The sequence below is a fragment of the Fukomys damarensis genome, unplaced genomic scaffold, assembly GCF_012274545.1.
Source record: "Fukomys damarensis isolate Sample0158 unplaced genomic scaffold, DMR_v1.0_HiC HiC_scaffold_2, whole genome shotgun sequence".
Classification (NCBI taxonomy): Eukaryota; Metazoa; Chordata; class Mammalia; order Rodentia; family Bathyergidae; genus Fukomys; species Fukomys damarensis.
This window is the reverse complement of record NW_022900914.1, coordinates 25,360,946-25,373,030: the sequence shown is the minus strand read 5'-3', so window position 1 is coordinate 25,373,030 and position 12,085 is coordinate 25,360,946. Positions and strand designations below refer to the sequence as shown.

Below are 12,085 nucleotides of genomic sequence, written 5' to 3'. Positions count from 1 at the left end.
CGCAGGCTTCGGCGATGACGCAACCGGCGTGCGGAATTAGACCTGTGTATTTACACTCAGCCCGCGGGACTGAAGCGGTCCCCCGGCCTCCCGGTGCTCCCGGGAACTAGGAATTGGGAAGAAAGAAAGGTCGACAGGGTTTTAAAAGGGAGGAGGGTGCGCGAGCCGGAGGGGTTGAGGTGGCAGAGTCCCTGAGCTGCAGAGCTGCGACTCCAGGTGTACTGCTTCGTCCCACCCCCCACCCCATGCCTTTCACAGCGTGAGCTTAAATCATTTTCTATGAAACTGGTGACTAAGGGAGATGCAGCGCGTGAACCTTGAAGCCTCCCCAACCAGCCAGAAAGGGGAGACCCCGCCGGCTCTGGGCCCGGCCCTGGTACCTGTGCTGTCCGTGGAGGCGACTTTTTCCGATGCCTCCTTCGGTCCGCAAATTCCCTCCCAGGTATTTGTTGTGAAATCTGATGAGTGATGCACCCTCCTGCTCAAAGACTGGGCAGGCGACCCCTGCCCCTCTGTCTAGTAAAGCTTGGGGTCGCGCTACGCCCAGGTCTGGTTCTAAAGTGTGCCGCGGCTTTGCAGGTGGGACGCAAGGTGGAGGGGGCTCCAAGGCGAGGCCGCGTCGCTGCAGCTGTGCACAGTGTTGTGTTAAGAGTCAAAACAGAGGTTAGTTGAACCCGCGCCCTAAGGTCAGAGGTGAGTAAACTAATGCTTCCAGAAGTGGTGTGGTGTCCCCACAGGCAGCTAAGGACTCACTGGGAGCACACTTTGGAACAGTTAGGTCCTCATTTCTCCATTCCAGGGCCTTGGGTCTCAAACCCTGTATCATATTTCCACTCTCCCAGGAAGATTTCGAGGTTTAGTAAAAGTTCCTTGTAGATTCACATTCAGATCCCTTCAGATCTTAGGGTGGGTATTTCACTGCACTGTTTTACACTGTGGGTGATTCTGGAAGATACTCTGTAAGTACTAAATAGCAGGCTAAGAAAGGCAGTACAATGCTTTCGAGTCAGATCTTGCCATTTGATCTTAGTGAGGAAATGTGTAGAACATGTTCCATTCTTTATCTGGTGAACTGTTTGCTGGGACTACTATTCTGAAAGGAGTGTCTATCCGAAGAAATTGAGGGCACTGGGCCAGGAGAGCTGATTTTGGCTCTAACAGAAGTTACCAGTGTTAGCTTGAGCATGTTGCTTCCCTTCTCTGGACTTTGGCTCTCTGTCTTACAAGTATGAGCTCATCTTGCAGGGGTCCCTGGGTTCATGATGCTCCGGGAGAAGCCCAGGGAATGTGAGCACTCTCCGAGTGGGGAGCTGATGCCAGGTGAATCACACAGTGGTGACTTCATTGGCGACAGTGACCTCATCCCTCTGGCCCACAGTAATGTCAGACTGCCAAGAATACTGAGGGCTCTGGGCCCATTCCACCTGGCATGGAAGTGGGGTGGGAAGGGGTATCCGGGATGCCTCCACATCAACTCCTGAATGCAGACCTCCACAGGATCCCCCCCATCCCATGGGCACGGAAGATAATGCCCAAAGTGGTAAAAGAGAAACACACAAAACCCATTTCTTAAATGTCAGGGATTGGGACAGGAAGCAACTTTGTTTCTAAGCACCCCACAGATTCTCTGCTTGCTTTTTTCCTTTTGTTTGAACTGCAAATGTTGAAACAGACACAGGTCTGTCTGTGTGAGAACAGTGAACTTTTCTATGCAACCTTCGCCTTCCCTTTCTTTACTCCCTCCTTCCTCCTTGTAATTGATCCATTCAGCATTTCATTTAACAAGCATGTATTGAGGCCTACTAGAAGCCTGGCTTTATTCTTGAGCAGGGGAGGAGGAACTGGCAAGCCAGTCCCTGGAGGGGGAACGGAAAAGAACTGATGAGCAAACAGATAATTACTATATAATATGATCGGTGCTGTGGTAAAGAATAAAGCAAAGAGGAGGCAGTTTGCACAGCTCTGGATGTACTGAGGGAGGATTTGCAGAACCAGGGTCATTGCCCCAGGGTTTAAAAGGCTGATAGGAGTAAGGGAAGAATGCCCGTGAAAGGCAGAGAACCCTGCACCAGGACAAGAAGGAAACATACACAGCTTCCTAGGAGTGATGAGTCTTCTAGGGTGGACGGAAGGCAGGAATCTGGTTTGTGTTTAACTGGGTACCATATAATACAGCCAGTCCATGGGCTTCTGAAAGCTGCGTGAAAGCAGTGGCCCAGTTGGTTGGGCAGTGTGCATAGTTCAGAGATGAAAGGCCAGGGTTGAAGGGGCCTCTGGGGGAAAATCTGTCCCACACCCTACCCACAAAGGCACAATCCTTGTTCATTACAATAAAGGAGAGATCTTGTCACAGATGTAACTTCAGTTTATCAAACCCTGCACCCACAGAGGTGCATCCACCCAGAGGGAGCCACCTTTAGCTGCATGCCAAAGGATGAAAGTACTATCCAGGCAAACAGCCACCCCCAGAATGAGGATGTTGCTGTGGTAAAAACCTTAAATGTCTTCCAGAGCCTGTATGCTAAAAGCTTGGTCACTAGCCTGTGGCGCTACTAGGAGGTGGTACAATCTTTAGATGTGAGGTCTCTGGGGATGGCCCTCAAAGGGGATTTGGGATACTGGCCCCTCCTCTGTTTCCTGGCTACCATGAGGTAAGGAGGCTCCCTGTCGTGTGCTCCCCCGCTCCCTGCTATAATGTGCTGCCTCACCACAGGTCCACAGGCAACAGGGCTAAGGAGTCATGGACTGAAACCTCTTACACTCTGAGCCAAGATAAACCTTTCTTCCTTTTAAGTAGATTACCTCAAGTATTTTGTCACAATAGCAAAAATCTAACTAACCTGTGCTTGATGAAGGGAAGGAACAAGTATTTGCAGGGAATCTACTATGTAATATGGGACCTGAGCACTGGCCTGGGTACTTGATGTTCAGAATGTTGGTACCGGTCTTTGATTTTTTTTGTTTGTTTTTTTCCAGTGCTGAGAATCAAACCCAGGGCCTTGCACATGCTAGGCAAGCACTTTACCTATGAGCTAATTGCCAACCCTGTAGGTCATCATATTTCATCCCCAAAACAATCATGCAAGGTAAGATTTTTAGAGAAAAGAACTGTTTGCTTCTGCTCAATGATCTTTCTGACTTTATATCTGTCATCATGTGGTTTAATTAGAAGGCACCATCTTGTTATGGCAAAGTGGAACAGCTCAGCGTTACAGCCAAGTGTTACAGCCTGTGTTATAGCTCAAGTGCTGACAGCTCCAGCAATTTGAAGACTCGAGAATATGAAAGTTACTCAAAGAGATGGAGAAAAATCTTTATTAGCCAGCTAGCTCAGAGTATTCCCACTTAATATTCTGAGCCCCAATTTGAAATGGAAGTAGCCTAGAGATCCTCAAGGTAGAGGGGTGGGCCCATGTGCCAGGTGAGCAGGCTTACAGAAGCAGGAGGGTAGAGTTACAGAATATTCTTGAAAGTGGTGCCCTACCTGGTGAAGTTAACAACATTCTTGAAACACATAACTGGCGAGCATGCTCAGACAGTTACAGAACATTTTCATATATTGGGCAAGGACGCTGTACAGCTCAAATAGTTACAGTTCTGGAACAAAACATCTTATAGACTACTCTGATTGGGCTTATGATCCCTTCCCATCTCAGCATGGAGGTTCACTCCTACCCAGATTCTGTGCTTCCTCACTGTGGGTGGCAGGTATGGGAGGGAGTCTGTGTCGGGGAGGCTGCCAGCCTTGGTGTTTCTCAGCAGTCAGTGTTCCTAGCTACAAAGGACATAATCTGAGGAGAGAGACACATGTCAAGGGAGGGAGGAAGGAAGATCCATGTCAAATCCATGATTTGTTCCACATGTCAACCAGTTGCCTTGTGAATACAGGAGCCCTGCTTACTCCAAATCACCTATCCCTGATCTGGCTCTTCTCCTTCTCTGAAACTCTTTCTTAGGGATTAGCAATAAGGAAGTAAAGTGATTATCAGTCTTTTGTGTGGTGCTCCTCTGCTCTCCCATGATGCTTCTTTCTTCCACACATGACCCATATCTTCAGATTGTAGCCTCTTCCTTCTCCAGGGTGTCTTGCTATCCAGACCCCCTGGACTACTGTGCTAGTCACTTTTCTCATTGCTGAGACAAAAACAAAACAAAACAAACAAAACAAAACACCCAAAGTTAAAGGAGAAAAACTTTATTTTGGCTTACAGTTTGTAGAAGTTTCAGTCCATAGTTGGCTGGCTTCAAGGCAGGGTGGCATTGGAGAGGGGCGTCACAGAGAACAGTACAGTTCATGGTGGGCAGAAGGCAGCAAAGCGGCAAAGTAGTGAAGCGGCAAGTGAGAACACCAACCCTCTTTCTGTACCTTATATTCTAACTAGGCTACATGCCCTTAGGGCAAGTAGCACTCACACCCAAGGTGTGTTTTCCCATTATCCACACCAAACCAATCAGTGGGCTAATTTACTAATCACACATCCTTAATCCCAGCATTGCACACTCCAGACTCAGCCCTCTGCAAAACCCCACATTCGACCTCATGAGGCTTTGGGGGAACGTCTACATAAAAGCCATAACAACCACCTTCATTCTGTTGTGCCATTTGCTGCACCTATTTTTCTTTTCCTTCGCACTAACTACACTCATATGCATCCTTTTCTCTTTGGGCTTAGATGTGACATACATTGTATAATATTTTGTGCTAAGACAATGGCTTAAACGTTTCAACAGTTTCTTAAAGGTCAGTGGTCCCTAATTGTCAGCATGATTTAAAACAATTAATTTGCCCCATTTTGTTTTTATTTCCACTTAAAATATATCTACATCCATTTTTTTAATTCGTGACATCCCAGAAACTCAGACGTGTACCCTAGCCCCTGAGAATTTTGGTTTAAGCACCCTTGATAATGTTTTGTCATCTTCGTTTATGTCTTCTGTAACTTCAGTTCAGGAGACAAGTCATTCTGACTGGTGGCATTGTCATTCATTGCTAAATAGTAGGGAAAGACACTTCCTTAGAGGTTGCTGGAGTGAAGTAGTCATGTGATCTTTGCATGGCCCCTTCCCATTACCTCCAAAGAAGGCTGGAGCAGATGCCTCTTGTATCGGTGAAGTTAACCTTTTATCCCATCCTTCAGTTCTAAGAGTGCCAGAAAAATATCCAGGCTCACAGCTCTTCCTCCACAGCAGATATTTTGGCCACTGAACATTCAAAACCACATTTTGAGTTGGAGAATCTTCCACTTTGTGAGTCTCAGAGGTGAAAAGACAAGCCCTTCTACAAACTGGAAATTACGGGCTCTTGCTTTCCTTGCTTTTCAGACTCAAGAGCTAATGAAACTGAAGTTAAATTCAAGGTGCAGTCTCTGTGTCTCTCTGGGGTGTAACTTCAGCCTTGGGTACACAGTTCAGTTCCTGACATAGGATGTGGCATGTTGGGCAGGCACTGGCAGTGGATGTGGTATAATTGAGTTCAGAAGTGACAGCCGTATGCATGGTTTGTCTAGAGATTGGTGACAGCAATGGTACCAGAAGTAGTTTCTTACCAGAATAGTTCCTGAAGTATGTGTTGGACACCATTCCTGTCCTTGAGTAGCCTCTCTAGTCCTTTCACAGTCCTGCAAGCTACCTGTGATTCTTTTAGGTTTCTCTTTCTGTTTAACCAGCCTCAGACAGCTTCTGCTGCTTGCACTCAACCTATTGAGGAGTTGGAGAAGTAGATTACTGTATTGAATATGCCTCATGTGCAAAGACTATGTGCTAGACTTATGAGATAACTCAGACATTGTACGAGATGTATGAAGTCACAGTGCTCAGGTATTGGATAGCATGCAGCACAGGATTATGGTTCCTGAAAGACGTGAACAGAGGAGGCAAGTTCTCTACCACCCCAACTTCCTATGTGGACCTGCTTTCTGAACAGAAGCATACTGAGAAGGGACCCTGGCAGAGCACAGTGGTCTTGCTCAGCTGTTGAGGTCACTGGGGAGATTTTTCAAGGCAGAGTACCATGGATGAGGGAGTATGGCAGCAAAAGGGATCCTGAATCACCCCAAGCTGTTGCTGAATAATGCATTTCGTTAGTATACACAGTAAAATTTCACACGGTGAGGCATAGGCATACCAGGGAATTGTGAGGTGCCTGGCACCCAGACCTCACACAGAGCTGGGAGTTGTGGGATTTCAGCCAACCAATGCGAAGAAACCTTACTCAATGTCCGGAAAATTCAGTAGACACTGCATGAGGGTTATACTTTTTTTTTTCCGCCTGGAACCATGGATTGAACTGAGGACCTTGCATTTGCTAGGCAGGCGCAGCGCCACTGAGCCACATCCCTGTCCCCATGAGAATTATGCTTGAGGAGAAGGATTAAATTAGTCTTGGAGTAGAGGTAACTCCATATATCCCCCAACATGGTTTATAAATGCCTCAGAAAAAATCAAGCTCTTTCACTATAACCATAACTACCAGCCAAAACAAATCCATTATTTTTGTTTTTGTTTTTGTTTTGAGACAGGGTCTCACTATGTTGTTGGAACTCACCTGGAACTCACTAAGTAGCCCAGGCTGGTCTAGAACTCACAGAGATCCTCCTGCCTCAGACTCCCAAGTACTGGGATTACGGGCATGCGCCACCACGCCCAGCAAATCCATTATTTTTAAAGGACAACAAAATAGACATCTGTTATAGTTGAGATAAAAAGTATCCCCCAGAAGCCTCATGTGTTTGGTGAATTATGGAATGGTAAGTGGGGCACTGATCGGATGAATCCACTGATGTGGTCATAGCTGAATGTATTGTGAGGAGGTGGGGCCTGGTTGGAAGACGTAAGTCACTGGGGGTGTGACTGGGAAGGGTGTATCTCGTGCCATGCCACCTCCTTCACCCTCGGCTTCCTTGACGCTGTGACCCAAGCAGTTTTCCTTCACCAGACTCCTTCACCATGCCCTTCCAGCCTCGAAGCCAGCCAACAGTGGACTAAAATTTTAAAAACCATGAACCCAAATAAACCTCTACTCCTTCAAGTTTATAGGTATCGAGTCTTCTGAGGAAAATAGCTAAGACGACGTCCAATATCATAAAATTAAGAATGTTAAAAATTAACTGATATGCACATGAGTAGGGAAATTTAGCCCCAAATCAGAAGAAAATATAGTCCATAGAAACAAACCCAGATATAATGAAGAAAACAAAGTTAGCAGGTAATTATTTAAAAGGAAATTTAAAATACGCACAAGGATTTAAAGAAAAACACAAATGTTGAGAAAGGAAAAAGATGTTTAAAAAAGAAGCAAATGGAACTTTGTAGAGCTGAAAAATACAACACCGGAAAATGATTCACCAGCTGCTTTAAGAACACTTTGGACATTGTAGACCTCTGTGACATTGAAGACATAGCAGTAGGAACCATCCAAGCTAACACACCCGCAGAGAGAAACACGCACACATACAGAAGCACAGAGCCCCAGGGACCTGTGAGCCAATGTTAAATGATTTAGTGTACGCATATGATTGGAATCCCAGAAAAGGAAGGAGGGTAACTATTTGAAGACACAATGGGTAACTATTTGAAGATACAATGGCCCAAACTGTGCTACATTTAATGAAATTATAAATTTAAAGATCCAAGAAGCCCAGCACCCAAAGCAGGAAAAATACAAAGTTAAACCACATCAAATACGCACTTCATAATTAAATCACCTAAACCAGTAATAAATAGGAAAAAAAAAGAACAGAAAAATTATACATTGGGGGGCAAGATAGGAATAATTGCATACTTCTCGTTAGAAACAATGCAAACTAGGACTTAATGGAAAGCATCTTTAAAAGCAAACAAACTGGGAATCTAGTTCAGGGAGCACAGAACTACATTTCTAGATTGTTTAAAAAAAGCTTTTTCAGAGGATGTCTCTGAAGTTGTCCACATTGGCTGCTACTTGCTACCTTCCTGTCTCAGCCTCCCTAGTAGCTGGGGTTACAGGTGTGTGCTACCTCTCCTTGCTGGAGTAGCATCTTTATAGCAATGAAATAAAAAACTGTAATCTAGAATTCTACATCCAGTAGAAAGAAATCCTTCAAAATTTAATTAAATTTTTTTTCAGACAACAAAAGGCATAGAGGATTTTTTAACCAGAAGATCTTCATTACAAGAAATATTAAAGGATGTTCTTGAGGCTACCTGATGGAAACTTGGATCTATACAAAGCAGTGAAAGTACTAGAAAAGATAAATACATGAGACATTAGGTCTGGGGATTTAGCATAGTGGTTCCGCCGCCTGCCTTGCAAGCACAAGGTCCTGAGTTTGATCCCTGGTACCAAAACAACAACAACAAAAACCGAGACATTAAACATTTTTTTAAAAGATATTTGACCCTCTAAAGCAGAAAAAAACATCAATATATTGTGTGGCTTATGCACAAACTAAAATCTATGACAAGAATAATGGATAGAAAAACAGAAATAAAAGTATAAAGTCTTCACATTATACATTAATTTGTACAGTATTATTTGAATATCATCTTTATTCCTGCTATGCAAACAAAATGCCTTAAGCTGGGTAATTTCAGCATAACAGATTTATTTCTCATCGTTCTAGAGGCCAGGATCAAGGTACAAGCAAACTTGGTGTCTGCTTAGGGCTCCCTGCTTCCAAAATTGTAATTTGTTGCTTTGTCCTGTACAGGAAAAGGAATAAATCTGGGTCCTCACATTGTAGACAGGGAGAGGAAGGCAGGGAGGGAAAGAGGAAGAGAGGGAAAGTGGGGGAGGGAGGAAGGGGGGAACCTGCAAGCCCTTGTACAAGATGACTAGTCCCATTTGTGAGTTCACTATCCTCCCAAATCCAAAGGTCCCTTCTCTTAAAACCATGACCTTAAGGTTTAAGTCCCCACATTTAACCGTGCTTCATTGTGGATGAACCTCAAAATCTTAATGCTAAGTGAAAGCACACACTCTGTTTCACATTCAGAACAGACAATTTCTCAGAGACAGGGTGCAAATTGGTAGTTCCTATAGGTTAGGGGTAGAGAGGTAGGAAGGGAAAATGAGGGATCACCTGCTTAATGAACGTGGTATTTCCTTTGGGGGTGCTAAAATGTTTTGAATCTAAACAGAGGTGGTGAATGTACTAAATGCAATGAGTTATTTATTCACCGTAAAATGGTTAATTTTACATTACTGTGAAATTCACCTCAATTTCAAAAAAGGTACCATCACCCACAAAAGAAAGTCAGGAAAAATGCTAAAAAGGAATACAAGAGCAGCCGGGGCAAATTGAAAACGAATAGCAAGGTGATCTACTTACACCCCAGCATATCGATGATGCCATTGTATATGATGACACCAAGGGAGGGTGCAGGGCTCCTGGATTTGCTGCCCACAGAAACGAGGGAGGCTGTGAAAACCTTTGTGTTTGAGGACTTCAAGGGCAAAATCTGTCTCATTTCTGAATGGGAGCTGTGAGGAGAAGAGAAGGGTGGTTCTGGCTTTCTGAGGGGTAGGTGGGTTTGTGACCTACTCTGAGAGAGTGGCATCAAGGGACGTGACCACCCCACACTGAACAGACCTAAAAGTCCTCTTTGCTTCTGTTCAGCCCCTTCTCTCCTGGGGCTACCTGGGTCTGTCATATGCTCCAAGGACCCCAAGAATTCGGACCTCAGCAGGGGAGAGAACTCTGGATGCAGGTGTTAAAGAGATTGAATATTTGCATCCTAGAGATGTGGGAAACAGAGTCTCCAGGTCCTGCCCTGAGTCTTCCTGAGACCTACAGGTAAAGAGGGTTTCCAGAAGATGCTATAGGCCCAGGACTAACCTGTAACTCTTCACAACAATGTGAGCAAATAGACTGTAAAAATATGGAAATAATTTCCCTTTGCTTAGTGAACACTCCTGTCTTGAGCTCCAGGAGCCCAGTCACTCCTGGCCTTCCCTGCTCCCTCTGATCTCCTGATTCAACATCTAAAGCCTTACTGTCTGATTGAGAAGTAGCCCTTGTGAACCCTATTTCACACTGGTCTGTCAGTCATTAATTTCATTGTCATCATTGATTAAGGTATTGGTTAGAATTGTAGGAACCTTCATGGGCCTACATGTCACCTCTATGAGTATAACAGACTTAACCAGGACCCTAGGCAAATTCATCTGAGTAATTTACATTTTTAAAATTCTCGTGGAGCTCTGTGTTCCAGCAGTGTGAGCAGGACAGAAGGAAGTATCCCTCTGGGGTACCTTCTCCCATCGTCACATTCCTTTCTCCTTTCTTCTTTTTTCTTTTCTTTTCTTTTTTTTTTTTTGGTTTGCTTGTTTTTTGAGACAGGGCCTCACTATGTAGTTGAAACTGACCTGAACCTCACTAGGTAGCCCTGGCTGGTCTCTAAATCACAGCAATCCTCCTGCCTCAGCCTCCCGAGTGCTGGGATTATAGGCCTGTGCTACCACGCCCAGCTCCTTCTCCTTCTTAAAAAGGGTTTCAAATCCCAAGGTTGTTGGTGTTTTATAGGGGGGACTGTGTCCATACTGCTCATCTGTTCACTCATGGGCCCAGCACATAGTTATGATTACTTAATATTAATCATAACTACTGCTATATACTAGACATTGTGGAGTGTGCAGAAAAGGTAGGTGGAAAGAGTATTCCGCCCAAAGAAGTCTCCAGGAAAGTCCCCAGACATGATTAGGAACAGGATTGGGTAGATAAAATATGTTGTTTTCCTTGGAAACCAGAACCTTCTCTGTGCCAGGGATTAAGCTGTGTGTCCCTGCAGAGATGAGGCCAGCCAGGACTTGTCATGGTGACATTTAAGTCACTACCAAAGCTGTGCTTGGCATGTGAATGCATCAGCCAAGCCTGAGGACTAATAGCAGACATTGCTCCCATGTGTTCTAGAGCAGGCAGAGCATTTGTACTTCACCTTGGGGTCGTCCCTGCCTCCAGCTTGCAGGCTGAAGGCTTGGGAAGCCAGTTTCCTCCACCAAAGGACTACGTGGCAGCCTTTCTTGCCTTTCTCAACCCGCTGGAGACTTCCTGGGACTTTGACTTCTCTCTGGCCTAGAGGAGTGTGGTTCTAGGTAGGATAGGAATTGAAGCTGTGGTAGCTAGGCCAGGGAAGTAGGGCTTGGTGAATGACAGCATCTGATGTTCACTTAGCACTTTCCAAAGTTCCATCACTCCCTGCATCCTTTGACCTTCATGGTTCCATCTTGAGGGCGGCTGGACTCCTCAGCAGCATCTTGCTTTCACAGATATGAGTTTGTGTCCTCACCTTGTTGTTGTTCACAACCATGGCACAGCGCAAAGGATGAAAGATTACTCAGTGTTGATGTCCAATTCAAACTCCAGGAGAAGGCCCAGAGGGACTGATCTTAACTGAGACCCTTCAATGTGAGTCTCATAAGGATAGCCGTGAACTGAAGCTTCTCTGGGTTTTTATTGATATATCCAGGAAGCAGGGATAAAGGAAAAAGGAAGGCTGTCTATGCATGAATTCATTTAGGAGGATGGAGAAGGACAGGAAAAGCACAGGGGAAGGTGAGGGTAGTCTGGTACATAACTGAACTTAGGGTCAAGCTAAGTGATAAATAGAAATAGGGGGAGGACAAGGGCCAGAGCATTTGTTCCCTAAGGCATGCATCTTTTTTTTTTAATTTTTAATTGAGTTTATTGGTACATTTTAGGGATACAGTACAGTTACATTCATTGTTGGGATCTTGTACCTCTACATGACAAGTCTTGATTCTCATTTTTCCCCCTTACCTCTGCCCTCCCTTCACCCCCTCCTCCCCTCCCCATCTACAAACACTTTATTTTCATCTTTTCATTCTCTCACATTTTTTTCTTTTCCCTTTTTACTCTTACCCTACCCATCCCACCTTCCCTACACCTTTAGCTCCTTTCTTCCCATTTCTAAATGTCACTAATCTTATTAGAATCTTATGCATTGTTGCAGATTATTTACACCAGGGAAACTATTCGGTATTTACACATGTGTGACTTATTTATTTCACTTAGGAGTATATCTTCAATATGTATCCATTTTCCTATGAATTAATCTATTTTCTCTTTCTTTATGGCTGAGTAATATT

General features: G+C 44.7%; 2 protein-coding genes across 2 annotated transcripts in view; one reads left to right on the top strand and one right to left on the bottom strand.

The window, feature by feature from the left end:
* The window catches only part of Rhoq (ras homolog family member Q), a 38,892-nt gene extending 37,378 nt beyond the window's left edge, over positions 1 to 1,514 (bottom strand). The window contains exons 1-2 of the mRNA XM_010615898.3: positions 1,332 to 1,514; positions 334 to 628 (exon numbers count right to left, since the gene is read on the bottom strand). Of these exons, the coding sequence (XP_010614200.1) occupies positions 334 to 628; positions 1,332 to 1,514 (478 nt within the window). The remainder of the gene's footprint in view (positions 1 to 333; positions 629 to 1,331) is intronic.
* The window catches only part of Atp6v1e2 (ATPase H+ transporting V1 subunit E2), a 24,059-nt gene that overhangs the window by 1,409 nt on the left and 10,565 nt on the right, over positions 1 to 12,085 (top strand). Inside the window, exons 2-4 of the mRNA XM_010615773.3 lie at positions 259 to 442; positions 580 to 663; positions 2,977 to 3,086. The gene's annotated coding sequence lies outside the window, so the exon portion shown is untranslated. The remainder of the gene's footprint in view (positions 1 to 258; positions 443 to 579; positions 664 to 2,976; positions 3,087 to 12,085) is intronic.